The sequence below is a fragment of the Anas acuta genome, chromosome 1 (assembly GCF_963932015.1).
Source record: "Anas acuta chromosome 1, bAnaAcu1.1, whole genome shotgun sequence".
In the NCBI taxonomy this organism is placed as follows: Eukaryota; Metazoa; Chordata; class Aves; order Anseriformes; family Anatidae; genus Anas; species Anas acuta.
The window spans coordinates 66,970,910-66,985,728 of record NC_088979.1 but is presented as its reverse complement, the minus strand read 5'-3'; the positions used below and the strand labels follow the sequence as shown (position 1 = coordinate 66,985,728).

The window sequence follows — 14,819 nt, the reverse complement described above, 5'->3', positions numbered from 1 at the left end:
TTACTCGGTGCTAGGCTGCCTGCTGCATGCCACCGGTGCTGCTCGTGCCAAATTCTGTGAAATTCTCCATTGATTTCTCCTGGAATAAATTGTGGAGTCTCCATCCCTTTCTTAGCCTACCTGACCTACTGACTGTAGGGCACAAATTCAACTGCTACCTCTGTGCTGAAATTCACAAGTCCCTTTCTGATCCTGACTTATCCACTTCTGTTCAAACTGAAAACACAAACTGATGTCTCCTTGGCAATACCCCAGTGAGCTCCTCTTGGTTGAGGCAGGTTTCTTCACCTCCTCCCACAAGCTCTCTCTATTGTGCCTTCCTCAATCACTGTGAAGAGAGCCATTTGCCATGTCATTGCAGTACATAACCTAACACCTTAAGTTCAAGCCTCTCATAAAAGTTTTCACATTTCCTGACCTTGCAGATTCTTCCAGTCTCCTATGTGTGGGACATGTCCTTCCTTATAATACTCAGCCAAAACGTGCTCTGGTTCTCAGCATATACTGTGGTTACTGCCATACCCTTATCAGAATCACGCAGACTCACAGAAGAGTTGAGATGGGAAGGGAGCTTTGGAGATCATCTGGTCCAACCCCCCTGCCAAGCAGGGTCACCTAGAGCACATTGTGCAGCATCACATCTAGGAGGGTTTTAAGTATCTCCAGAGAACGAGCTCCCACAGCCTCTCTGGGCAACCTGTGCCAGTACTCTGTCACCCACACAGTAAATAAATGTTTCCTCATATTCAGCTGGAACTTTCTGTGTTACAATCTGTACCAGGTGCCTATTGTCCTGTCATTGGGCACCACTGGAAAGAGCCTGGCCCTATCATCTTGACACCATCCCTTCAGATATTTATAAACATTGATGTGATCCCCTCTCAAGCCCTCTCTTCTACAAGCTGAACAGGCCCAGCTCTCTCAGCCTCTCCTCCTATGACAGATGCTCCAGTCCCCCAGTCACTTTCATAGCCCTCCTCTGGACTCGCTCCAGTAGCTCCATGTCTCTCTTGTACTGGGGTGCCCAGACCTGCACACAATGCTCCAGGTGTGGCCTCACCAGGGGTGAGTAGAGGGACAGGATCACCTCCCTCGACCTGCTGGCAACACTCCCCCTAATGCACACCAGGACACCATTGCCCTTCTTGGCCACTAGGGCCCATTGCTGGCTCATGGTTCACCTGCTGTCCACCAGGACCAGCAGGACAGCCCCCAGCCTGTACTGGTGCACAGGGTTATTCCTTCCTAGGTGCAGGACCTTGCATTTGCCATTGTTGAACTCCATGAGGTTCCTCTCGGCCCAGCCCTCTGGCCTGTCCAGGCCCCCCTGAACAGCAGCACATCCCTCTGGGGTATCAGCTTTGCGCCACCAGCAAACTTGCTCAGTGTGCTCTGTCCCTTCATCCAGGTCACTGACGCATAAATTTAACAAGACTGGGCCCAGTACTGACCCCTGGGGGACACCGACAGCTACAGGCCTCCAGCTGGACTCCTGATCACTCCAACACTGCTGAGCACAACCCCCAAACTCCCCATCCAGCCAGTATCCAATCAACCTCACTGGCCCCTCGTCTATCCCACACTTCCTGAGCTTGCCCATGAAGATGTTGTGGGAGACTGTACCTCCATGTGCTTGGAGGCAAACTCCTGGTCACTCTCAGAGGAGGAGGTTTATCCTTGCAAAATCATTTTCTTAGAAATGCTTAGAGAGTTATCCCTTTGTCCTTCTAGTGAAAATGAGATATATTTCTGAGAATTCACAGAATGAATAGTGATGTTCTTGCTATTCATGATTTTAAGAGCTTGGTTTCATCAAAAATACAGTATTATTGCCACTTAGCAATCCTGACTAGTTTTTTTTTTTTTTCTTTTTCTTCTTTTTTTTTTTTTTTAAATTGGGATTTCTCAGCATATTTATTTAAAAACATTTTTTTTGTGTGTGTGTGTGAGTCAGAGAAGATACAGATATAAAAATGGGATGTATGAATCAAAAATTCTTGCTGACAGCAGTAAGAGCACTTTTAGATCCATAACAGATTAGTGGGAACAAGGGGGAGCCTCTCAACAGAAGAAGACAGCCATGAATACTTCCTTGAGACAATAAGGGTATTTGCTAGTGTGTCTACTTTGTCTGTTTCCATCTACTTACATGCACACAGTTTCAAGGAGATTTAATTGCATCACAGAAGGTTAGTCATAACCCTATTTTGAAGAAAAGGAAGGCTAAATATCATTAGATAGAAATAAAATTTGAAGTCTGGATAATTTTGAATGACGTCTGCCCTAAGAAACTTGATACAAAGAAAAATATTTCCTTTTTTCCATCTTTCTTTAAAATGTTCTCCCTTAGAATAGAATTTCTCCCTAGCTTACTGTAGCTGGTAGGTCAGAAAGGGGACTAAAGACAGGTTTGTGTCCCAGTATCTCATAACCTACTACAGCTGCAAATACTTTCTGTACCCAGCAAGATGTTAACATTATCTTTATAATATAAACCATCTGGATTTTATTTCGGTCAATTATGAAATAATAGACATTGCAACAGTGTTAGTCTGATGTGGAAAAATAGCTATGTTTTCAGAACCATTGAAAGAATTCGTAAAAATTGATGTCCTGTCTCTCTAAGTCTTGTGAAATGACCCACGTAAGATAGTTTACCATGAAGAGAGAGAAAACAAAGCAAAGCAGAGCAAATCAACAAAGTAGTGGGCAAAGCAGAGCAAATCAACAAAGTAGTGGTCTCAGCTCTCTGAAATAATCAAAGTGATGAACTTTTACATGATCCTTTCAAATTCAGGTCATTAAAATGTATCCTTTGCAATATACCCTCCCATATGACACTCAGCACTATATATATAATTTGCTTATTTGAAGCATGGGAAGAGGCTGTAAAAACAAAGCAAGATAAGACAATGTAATTATGGTCTATTTATAAGTAAGTTAATTGCAAAATGGTTTTCAACTTGCAGCAGGATTTATTCTCCAGTACGCTTAGCAAGGAAGGCATTAGCAGTAGGCATGTACAGCATTGAGCCAAGAGGCCTTCTTTGAGGGCCCTGCTATAGCACAGCTAGGCATAATACAATGTGCAAAAATTGAAGTCATCAGTTTGTACTAAGGCCAATTGTTTTTGGGGGAAGCCTAATGTAAAAAAGAAGCTATTAAAAGACCATTGTTAAGCAAAGCATGTATATTCACAGTAGGAACATTTAGATATTTTCTCAGGAAAAATTCAAGACTGATTTACAAATCAGTGGATGACTAACAGAAATTAAGATTCATTAGGAAAAAATGGGTAGGGTATATCTTCTAATTGCTTATACAGTGCTTGTTCAAAAGTGTTAATAAACATGCTAAGTCAAATTCTGATCTGTTTATGCTATCTGTGCAATTCTATTCTTCAATAGATCGCTACATGCTAATAAACTTGCAATTCAGATTACAAATGTACGTGTGAAAATGGAAAGCTGAAATATTCTATAAATTTAATACGTGTTTATGTGCACTGCATAGAACTGCATTTCTTATATCATTTTTGAAACAAAATAAGGATGTGCTTGGATTTAATTTTTTTTTTTTTTAATGAGAAATAAAGGTCCCAAATTCAGTTTTGTTTAGGTTCCCACTGTTGTATATGAAAGTCATTTGTCTTTTTAAATACAGTATACTAGTTTAAATTATTATGTTATGAAGCAAAGAAACAAAATAAACCCTTCTCTTCTGTATGCTCCTTGAAGGCAGGAGGTTATCTCAGTTCATGGACATATGAAGACACCTGAAAAAGCTGATGCATAAATTAAGTTCTGAGGATTGCTCTTTTGCATACTGCTTATTTTGCATCTGTGAAGTTCACGAATACTCTATTAATCATAATCTGATTTTACAGACCCTTAAGTTACGGTGACTGAGAACCTGTACGTGTTACAAACATTAAGGTTCAACCAAATTTCCTCTGTAACTTGGCCCCTTTAGAGAAATCGGTGATAACCTCAGACTGAAGAATTTACAGGTAATCTCACTGCATGATAATTTCAGATACTATATGTTATTATCGAGAGGTGTCTTGAGGAGAAGTAAATCTGTTTCCTCACACAAGAGATTTGGAAAGATCTGAGGATAAACCCCTTTTCAGGTCTTTGGTCTAAGGCTTGCAATCCACCTGCAGATCACAGCCTCACTACAGCCTGAGAAGCCAGGGAGTAGAGAAACTGTCCACAGGGTTAAATTGGTACTAGCACTGGAGTCTCTTTGTTAGGGTAAAAAGCTTACTGGTCATAAATATAAACTGAAGTCTGACGGAAAGATATTCCCTGACTTCTGGTTTTCAGGCAGTTGAGTCTGATTCTCCTCTTAAGTTATTTGCAACTGTCTGTATCTGTTGGTGTCAGCACTGTCACTCCAGATTTACAAACAGAATTCAGGCCTCTATTTAAAAAAAATAAAAATTTAAAGAAGTCTGACTTCAAATTAGCAGGTAAAAACAAGTGTTTTATCTCTATTAATAATTTTGACTGCACAAAAAACCTCTTTTGTTTCTGAATATCTGATTGTTGGTACTTGTAGAAATATAGTCCTCTTCAACAAAGCCAAAAAGGAGTTCTAATACACTGCTCTAATGCATCTCATATATCTCTCTGAAAGGCAAGAGAAAGAGCGTAAAGCATCAGTGCCAACTAAGTCAGGCTGCTGGTGAATTCTCCCTGGGATCAAGTGTCATTATGTGAAACTGGCTGCTCTCGAGGAGAATTTACCCTACTATGTTGATTGGGGAAAGCAATCAAGTACTGTTGGAACCAGTTCAACGCATTCTCAGTCAATGCTAGCCAGTCACCTAGGCACTGCAACAGAATCCAGCCTTTTACAGAATAACCCCCCCATGGCTAGATCTGATAGTACAAACAAGGCCAGGCTTCCTTTTCAGCAGTGGTATTCAAACCATTTATGACTTTGACAAGGGCAGCCTCAGTAGCATGTCTGTGGCTGAATCCAGGACGAGATTTATCAAACAATCTGCTACTGTCCAGAATTTCTCTCACTCGCGTTGCCACCACTTTCTGTGGGAGCTTGTCGAAAACCAGCAGGAAATACAGCATTTCCATCCCTTGTTATGTTGCACAGGATCCCAGCGTGAGGTGAGATGGCTGTGGGCATGGTAATTACTCCCCTTCCAGAAGCAGCCTTTGAGAATTTCCGGACTGTTGAGCTCCTGAGAGTGGTGTTACTATTACCCAGGTAAAATGCTAGTGTGTGTATGGTTCTCCCTCAACATCCTATTTAGCTGTATGCCATTACAGTGCATCTCTGCCACCTTTGTCTTTTGCTACCTTCTGTGAATTTAATTTACTCCAGTTTAGCAGATAATTGCAAAAATGTAAACTCGTGCAGTAAAAAAGGGGGAAGAGAATCAAACAAAGTGAATCAATAAAAGCCTTACTTTGTACAGTAATTTATCGGCATCTACTGCAACATAATCTTGAAACTCAGCGCAACTGCTGGTATTTACAGAGTACGGTATAGCTGAGTCTCAAATATACAATTTTAATTATAACTGCATTCAAAAGCATGTTTTTCATCTAATTTTTATATTTTGCATGAACTAAATACTAAACTATAGCATTTTCTGCTTCATTTACATAATCTTCCACTTGAACATTATTTCTTACTGTGGTATGGTGCTTTATGAGGATACATTAAAAAAAAAACTAATAAAAGTTCAATTAAACATCATAAATGTAGCCAAGTGCATATTTTAATACCCTTCAGAGATAATGATGCCGAAGTGTTATAAAAAAACAAACTAGTGCTTCCTTAGTGTACAACAATTGCACATAATAAAAGCAGCTTAAATCATAATTCTAAATATAGGACCTGTTTCACAACTTTAGTAATCTAGGCCCTAAAAAAGTGTGTGTACTGGAAGGGAGCAGAAGAACAAAATGAGCAACCTTTGAGTTTGGTCAGAGCTAGAGGCAGACCAGAAGATACTGGTATAGCCAGGGCCAGCCCACGCCCAGTTTTGAAGTCGTGCCAGCAGGCCCTGAACTTTCAATCCAAGAAGAGAAGAAAATCCTGTAAGGGCGAGATAGCCACATAAAGTAAAATGTGGGTTTATATTGTCCTGCCTATTTGCTGTTTTGGGTGGGGCTATACCTGGAGATGTGTCAGGATCATGTCCGACATGTTGGGTCACAGGGAAAGAGTCATGCCGGGGGTGAAGAATGGGGCTGAAGCTGGGAAGCAGGTATTACTGTACAAAATAGTGTTCTCCCCTGATGCATCATGGCCTTCTGTCCATTCCACAACTGAAAATAAATGCTGCTGTCTGGGACATGGCGCACAGGAGTCCCATGGCACTGCGTGAGGCAGGTACCCAGTTATGTGACTCTCATGCTCACTGTGGTAGACCCAGCAGGTCTGGGAAGTTCAACAGAGGAGCATAAAAGAGGGCAGAGAAAGCACTGGTGACCCATTTATATGATAGTGCTATAGACATTTCAGAAACACGGGAACAAAGGATCTGATTGGAGTCAGGCCAAATGTAAGAAAAATTTACTCAGTCACACAACTGCACAACTCCTATCTTGATGGGCTTAATATAACCAGGTCAATGGCTTAGATTAGATGAATAGATGAATAGTTCAGATACCTAGAAAGACAGTTACTGTTGGGGAAAAAAAAAAAAAGCAACCCAAATTAAAGCACGGCACCTAATTTAAATGAAACACAGAAAGTTAAAATATGTGGGGATTCCTATTTTGGCAAAAACGCAACATTCCCCAGAATAACTATGTCAATGTGGTGAAATATGAGAGACTGAGGGAAAGAGTCAAAATCCACTACTAATTCCTGGGTATGACCCAGATTCATGACTTAAAGATATTCATGTGAAATCAATACCTGGACTAAAACATGCGAGGGCAAAGTGTGCATGTGAAGAGGGAGGAATGAAAGAAGTATTAACAATAGGCACTTGAGCTCCTGTATTAAAAGCAGAGGGAGAAAATTTCACAGCCTTGCAGATAAACTGCAGTTGTATCTCTTTTGTTGTATGCTAGATAAATATTCTGAAATCAACTAATTTCAGTAGAGGCTGAGGAAAGCCTTTACAGTCAAACCTAGGGAGAGAGGGCAGGACCACAGCTGCCCAGACTCACATTGTTTTAAAATGTCATGGAATCACACCCTGACTTCACAAGAGGTGACTGAAAGCCAAAGGCAGATAGATCCTTCTGTAAGAGGGAGTACCTGGCAGCCAGCTCTGGTGATCCTAGCACTGATGAGTGAGAAGCCAAGGTGCAGGTGAAACTGCTGGGTGACAGTACGTCTGAAACCTTGGCTGTGTCTGTGCTAGTGAAATAAATAGAGCAAGGATACCAGCTCTATCATTTGATGTCCATGCTGTTTAATTGCTAATACTCTCCCTGGCACAGTCTTGAGCTCTCTCCCAGACAATGCCTGGGCACAGCTGGGGGACAGCACAGGCCAGGGGCTGTTCTCAGGAGGCAGTGAGTGTTTTTTGTTTTGGGGAGTGAAGACAGTTTAATCATATAACCATAAGCAGTGCTGGATCACTTGCCCATAGGGACAGAGGAGCGGCATGGATGTAGCCTGTAAGTTCAAACGAGGTCCACAGCCCCAGCTTTTCTTTGGCAACAGGGAATAATGGCTATAAATCCTTTACCCCGTGAGAATCTCCTGCTGGAGCCGATTAAGCATCTATTTCCCACCAAACCAAGCTCTTACAAAGTGGCCTATAAAGAAAGGGGGTAGGTGGTCATGCAGAGAACAGGCAATTTAATTATTTAATCACCGAGGCAGTGTCTGCTATGTAAGAGCTTAATGTTGTTTTCTCATGAACAGTGTGCACGTAAGAAAATTCAGTGCCACAAGTTAAAAGGGAAAGAGAGGAAGAATGGAATGATCAGATGAAGTCTTGAAATCCCCCAAGGCCAAGAAAATGGGAACACCCCAAAATAAGCGTATGAATTTGTGAGGACCTGGGTACAGTAGATGTTGGTCCATATGGCCAATAATATTTTAGACTGCTGATGAAGGAATCCCTTTTCCTTAACCATGCTCCTGAAAATGTTCTCATCACTCCAGAAATCTCTCTAAACACTTCAGAAGGCCAGGAGTCCTTGAGGAATTTTGGGTAAGGTAAAGTGTGCTGGATTCCAGTGGTTGTGTGGGAGCCACAGCTCAAGAGCACCTTTTCCTTTCTGCCTTGAGGCAGAGGAACAATGAAAAGGACACTGAAAATGAGAGATTTGGGTCCAAGCTGGAACTGAGAGATGTGATAAGAAGTTCTCTTCAGCTCCTTATGAGCTTTATCCATAACATCTTTACAGCTGGAATATTTCTTGGCCATATGATTTATGTATAGACAAACAAACACAGTAATACTATCCCACAGCAGTGTATGTCCCTGAATTTGGGAGAATATCAACCTGTTGGGTGTATGTAGCACCTGAAACCATGAAGGCAGAAAAAAAATGTTCAGCAAAAGATAAAGAAAAAACTTAAAATTTTTTTAAAAATTAAGAAAACTTAAAAACTCAAAACTTAAAAATGCTAAAGGTGTATTACCTTGCTCCTATAAGGCCAGAAAAAAAGGGAAAATAAATGGAAGTGAAAAAACCTCACTCCAAGTTTGAAAGGGTAAGGCACAATGAAAGTAAGAAAGCAATCCTGAGGAACAAGTTATGATTTAGCCATAAGGAGAAATGGGAAAGCTGGGTGTGCTCTGCTCCTTTCATACCACACATGCAGTATTTGCAGGAGGGTGTGGAACTGTGCCCTCAGGCACCGACAGCACGTCTGTGCTTATCATGTCAAGGACAACAGACTTCATTCCTAAATGCAGTTATTGGGAATTCTATCATTCAGCAAAATTACAGCAGGACTGAATTTGGCTTGAAGCATTATGATGTAGCCTTTAAAATGTTCTCTTTATAGAGTCAGAAATTGCCAAAAATCCAGGAAATCTTGGTAAGAATTAATACTGGAAACAGCATTGATGTCATTTATACATGTGCCATGCTGGGTACCTTGAAGAATATTCAGAACAGGCAGTAAACAATGGCAAAGCAGGGAAAGTAGTATTTTGGCTGCCTTTTGAAGACTGTTAGCTATATTTACTTTTATATTTTGATGCATGTGTATACAGCACTCTGCCAAGCAAGATATACTTTTTATTGACCTACTTGTGTTCCAATTTATTGCTAGTGACAGCGGTTGTCAATGATCTGGAGAAAATAAATTGAGAATAAAGCAAAGAGACACTGATTGGTCAAAAAAATTAGTTGTTGTTTTAAATCAAATATAAGAGATTTAGTCTCTTCAAACTATAGAGGCTGATTAAAGCCATGTCTGGATTACTGTAAATCAGAACGTCATGGATTATGGGATGAAATAATACATAGGCATCATTTTGGACAAAATACTGCCATTATGGTTACCACATAATTTTAGATACACTGTATTGCATTTCTTCAAATATTCTGCTGTGGTCGTACAAGGATTTGAAAGACATTGGCTGCCATGTTTAATTTGATCCTTCTAACATGTGAGTCGAATCTGTTGACACTTAACATTTGCAGCCAGTCCAATCTGCTACATTTCAGTGACTTCTCTACATGGTAATTTCAGAGTCAAGGTCTAGTATAGCTGGTATTCTGGTGGTGTTTCCTAGATACAGCTTGTGGATGACAGTTGCATGACATGAAAATCTCCCTCCTCTAGTTAGCACAACGGGCATTTAACCATTTCTATTTTTAAGGCTAAATTAAGACATATTTGACTTCTGTGTTTTATCTTATTTGGCTTTTCAGATTTTTTTACTTTTTATTTTTTATTTATCTATTTATATTTTTTATGGGCTGCAAATTGCTCAGGGACACTCTACATGGAAGGCACTATATGCCAACAGTTTTATTGTACATCCCTCTGAAAAGGTGAAACAGCTTTATTGAAGATGCCTGCCAGAGAAATCACATGTATCACTAATGGAGAAAGCAAGTGATAATGGCCTCTTAGATGACAGAGACAGAAAAAGCAGTTTTCCTATGACAGTGTTCTAGGGGGAAAAAAGCCAAAATGGTACCCCAGTGTTTTGTCAGCATCTTGAGGGAAAATCTGATGAAGATACACAATAGTTCTGTTGTAGGTGTTTCTGATTGTATTTTTTTCTAATCCAAACAGATGAGCACATCCTACATTTTGACTTTTATCAAGTACAATGATACCTTTTTGCCTTGGACGTGCATTTACAGTGCAGAAAAACTGAACAGTTGCAAGTAAATTACAGATGATATAATATTTCAAGAGATATGAAGAGTTAGGTAGTACTTCTAAACAGTTTGAGGTTTCCTCAATGGAAATTGTTGAATAAATGTGTTGCAAAAGTTGAAAAATAGCATGGATGGAAGTCGAGAAGGAGGGAAAATGAGGATATATACACAAGGGAGAGTTTTCTTCAAAAGGGGAAGAAAGAATGATTACATTTATTGAATTTACATCTCCTCATGACTTCCATGAATGCATGCAGAAATTAATCTCACCAGCCTTCTTTTCTTGACATACAATACATTTACGTCCTTTAGAAGTCTATGTGAATTATTTACATCTTACAGTAGGAACCCTGGATTCTCATTATGAGATGCTGTCATCCCTCTAGTTGTCTCTGAGACTAGGTCATATGAATGAGCCTTACAATTATTACAATTCTTATTACCAGTAATTATTAAAAATATTTGTTCTGGTAGAAAACAGTTCATGAAGAAACAGGGCTGTTTTCCCAGGGTTTCCTTAGGTATATGAGTGAGCAACGTGGTGGGTGTAATTGTGAAAGAACAAAAGGTGCATCAAGGGCACACAGCTCATGGAACTGTATTTGTTAGAGGCAGTCTGAGACATAGCTTGAACAAAATTTCTTCTACACTAGCCAGAAAAATCAGTATTTTCAGGCCAGAACATTCCTAGGTAAAAAAAAGTCTTGGTTTTCTAAATATTAGGATTCCAACATTTAGTTTCAACTTTATACTTTATCTAAATAATATCATATCCTAAACGACCTTGGGAAACAAATGAGCAGTTTTAGTTTACCAAAAAGAAAATAAAAACAATTACAAGCTGAAATTATTTTCAAAGGAGGGCAGGGATGTTTGAAGGCTGTACTGGAAGTGGGGAGGAGCAGGTATCCCTTCAGATACTCATGCAACTACCGCTGCTTCCTACTCACTCTGCCTTTGTAATACCTTTCTTTCTGAGCAGCAGTAGCAGTAACAAAAGCAGCTGTCAAGGCTCCCATCTGTCCTCTCCCCTGCTTCAAAGGGCACACAAGAAGGCATCACCCTCCCTTGATATGAATGTGCACATGTAAGTAGTCTGAGGTGTACAGAATTAATGTCTGAGCTCTGAGAGCAATAATAAACCTTAATCATAGAATGATAGAATCATAGAATTATAGATTCATGGAATCATAGAATAGCTTGGGTTGGAAGGGACCAAAATCAAAGACTTCGTACAGTATGTCTCAATCATTGCTCAATGTACAGTGTTACTAAAATACTACTGGACATGTCTCAATGTCCTGTTGAACAAACAGTATTTTTCTTTTTAAATGCAGAAAACTACATGGTTTACTTTATTGTAAAGCCAGCTGTACTTACATATCGTCAAAGATAAGCTTTGTCCTTCTGCAGTCCCTGGGTGCGCCGGACAGAGGTGACCAAGGCTCTGTTTGGGACTGTGGCTTATTGCAGAGAACGTTTTCTGAATTGATGTGAATTGCTTTCTAGACAACAAACAGCATAGAAGACATTGAGGAATTGGCTACTAACTTCAAAAAAGCAACTAATAAACAACAGAGTGTCTTTGCATTGTGTTGTAAAGTGCCAGTTAGCTTTCCTACTATTTCAGCAAGGAGTATGTATAACTGTCCTGTCACCGATAGCCATGACTTCACAAATACCACTCAGAGCACTTTGTAAAGGGCTCGAGTTTCAGTGCGATATACAGACAGAATGGAGCTGAACTATTAGTAACTATCAAAATGCTCTGTGACACAGTCAGTGAAATTATTAAAGAATAGATCTGTTGTGGTCATTTAGAAGATCGAGTTACCTCTCTAGTCTTCAGCTTCCAAACTAGCATTGTACCTAGCCCCAGGAGAGCAAGGCTCACTTGTTTGACTTGTTCCACACCACACCGCTAATGTGCCTGTGTGGTGAGAACTTGTCACCCAAAGCCCAGGCTTTTTTCTTTTCTGGGTCTCTGGTGAGCTTGAAAGATCACTGCTCTGTACCGCAGTTGAAGCACAGCTTTTGGCAGGGTCTCATGCTTTCTCTCAGCTGCAGCCCTGTTCTTCATGAGCCCTTCCTACCACCTGGTGACCTGCTATGTGGGCAACCACGCACTGGTACAGTGCAGAGCAGACAGCCTCAGGTCATTCTTGGCTTGTAACCACTGCCAGAAATCACCATTAGTTCTCCTTCAGGTGGGAGATGGAAACTTAATAGTGAAATGGACAAAAAATTAAAATGGATAAGAACAACTCCCCAGCTTGTGGTCTCTAACAGAAATTCAAGGGAGCACTCAGGCATGCCAGCTAGATACCCAATGGGAAGATGGGGTAAAACAAAGCTAAGTTTAACATTTATAGTTCATGAGCTTTCATATTCTATATTCTATATGGCACATCAAGATCAGTTCAGTAGGCTAAAGTTTTCAGATGAATAATCAGATACATAAGAATTTTATTGCAAAGGTTGTTAAAATGTTGACCAAATGGTGCATTGCTAGGCTATGCAGAAAATCTCAGTGAAATGCATTTGCTAAGGGTGTGGATCATAAAGCAATCACCTTCTACTTTTGATTTCCAGCACATTTGCCTGTGAAGGAATTTAAATTGTTTTCAAGATATCCAGTGAAGACTCATATCATTATAATTCTGAATGGGTTATAAACCTCTAAACTTATGTTTTAGAAGTTTAAATGTTTAAGAATTTACATTTAATCCATGAAAAGATAAATTTATCACTACTATATGTTAAAATGCCTTTTTGTTGGCATATTCTATGCACTTAATTTTATTTCAATTTACCAAAAGCATCTGTGAGATATTTTTGAAAAATATAACTTACAATAACTTGTTTTTTTAAATGTCTAAAATTAAGATTATATTTACTACCTCTCTCTTAACTACCAAAAAAAAAAAAAAAAAAAAGTGCCCATCTGACTTTATGACTTTATGGGCAGTTATCCCCACAGGTTTCCAAAATCAAAAGTGTCTGGAAGCAACCACTGCTACAACTCAGGTATTTTCTTTTCCTGGAAGTTGCTTAGGCACAAATACTTAGGCTTTTGAAGCCTCTTATGTTTCAAATAACATATGATTAAAAAACAAATAAGCATTGAATAAAGTATAGAAACCATTTCTGTTGCAAGGAGAAAAGGCATGATCAAGAGTATGATGGGATAAGTGTCTGAATGACTGGGCTCTGGTGGAGCTGAGTTGTGAGGCTGGTGCTGAGCTGTTCACTGGTGTCAGCAGTAAGCAGAAGTGTCTGAGAATATTCTTTGGAAGATATAGAGGATTACCTAACTGCAGGCGCACTAATGGTTAGGCAGTGTCTGAGCAGAGGCCTTATACAGCAGAGGCCTTATGCACCACATTTTTGGATACAGCGGCTCTGCATTATGCCCAAGCAATACTCTAGAGGCCTAAATCCATTCATTTTGGGCCACCAGCATTAGCCTTCTGCTTATGTAGCTTTTGTTATTTGTCTAATTTACAGCCTGCCTTGTTGTCTTTCTTCTATGCCTTGCTAAACTCTAAAACAGAAAAACTGAACTTACAGTACAACATTCATTATTGCTATTTTTTTTCTTCTTTTTTTTTTTCCCGTAACATTCTGCAAAGCTATCATGGACTGCAATACAAAGTGAAAAATATACAGCTAGGTTTTATATTGTGAACAACAGCATAAACTTACATTGAAGTCTCCGGGATGTGGCTGAGACTGGATTTCACCCTTATGTTTTTTGCTGGAGGAGATGGAAGGTAATAGACTGCTGCCATTAGGTCTGCTGGAGGAAGTTAAATCATCGTTGGAGTATTTGTGTTTTGATGCATCAGAGAGGGGAGAGACAGGTGACCGAAGCATTTTCTCATTTTTATTTATTGGTATTGCCAAGCTGGAAATGGAAATTACAGTAATGGAGTGTCACAAAGCTGGCTTTGAGAAAGGTAAATGTTTTATATATTACCAAAACTTTGAATTTAAAACCTGCTGGCAGGATAAAGTCTATTGGTATCTGGAAACAAGCTTACAGTATGGGGACCAGGAGTTCATTTACAAATTTGTATCATGTTTCTCCTCTTTCCCTTCAAGGCAAATTGTAATTCTGGAGTTAATATAAAGTCTGTAACAGAGTACTTGAAAAAAATACAGAGATAAATGGCCACTTGCTCACCATCTCTTAAGGGATAGCTGGAGACGAAGATTAGGCTCTGAAGTGTAAGTTTAGGTTATGGGGCCTTATTTCACCATTACAGGTGACAATTTATAAGCCATGGCAATAAAGCCATATGTGAACTAAACCAGGAAATGTGCTTAAAGATGGCTGTGTTGTCTTTGTGTTCAATGACCAGCCCTTGGTAGAGCTGTTTATACTAATCTAACACAGATTTTGAAGACAAAGAAAGGTAAGCTGGTACTGCAGACAAAGGAAAGCACATGCAAACAGTAGACACACAGCAATTTGAGCTGCTCCTTCTTCTTCTGAAGAAAGCTACACAGTATTTTCAACTTTCACTT

At 39.7% G+C, this 14,819-nt stretch overlaps 2 protein-coding genes across 6 annotated transcripts in view; both read right to left on the bottom strand.

Moving 5' to 3' along the window:
- AFF3 (ALF transcription elongation factor 3) overlaps positions 1-14,819 on the bottom strand; it is a 335,479-nt gene that overhangs the window by 23,110 nt on the left and 297,550 nt on the right. For all 5 annotated transcript variants that reach the window (XR_011096123.1, XM_068680733.1, XM_068680740.1 and 2 more), the window contains exons 13-14: positions 13,995-14,196; positions 11,670-11,794 (exon numbers count right to left, since the gene is read on the bottom strand). Coding sequence is in view for 4 of the 5 variants with exons in the window: in XM_068680733.1 (XP_068536834.1) it covers positions 11,670-11,794; positions 13,995-14,196 (327 nt within the window). In the remaining variant the exon portion in view is untranslated. The remainder of the gene's footprint in view (positions 1-11,669; positions 11,795-13,994; positions 14,197-14,819) is intronic.
- Positions 1-14,819, bottom strand: part of REV1 (REV1 DNA directed polymerase) — a 107,463-nt gene that overhangs the window by 92,422 nt on the left and 222 nt on the right. The window lies entirely within an intron of this gene.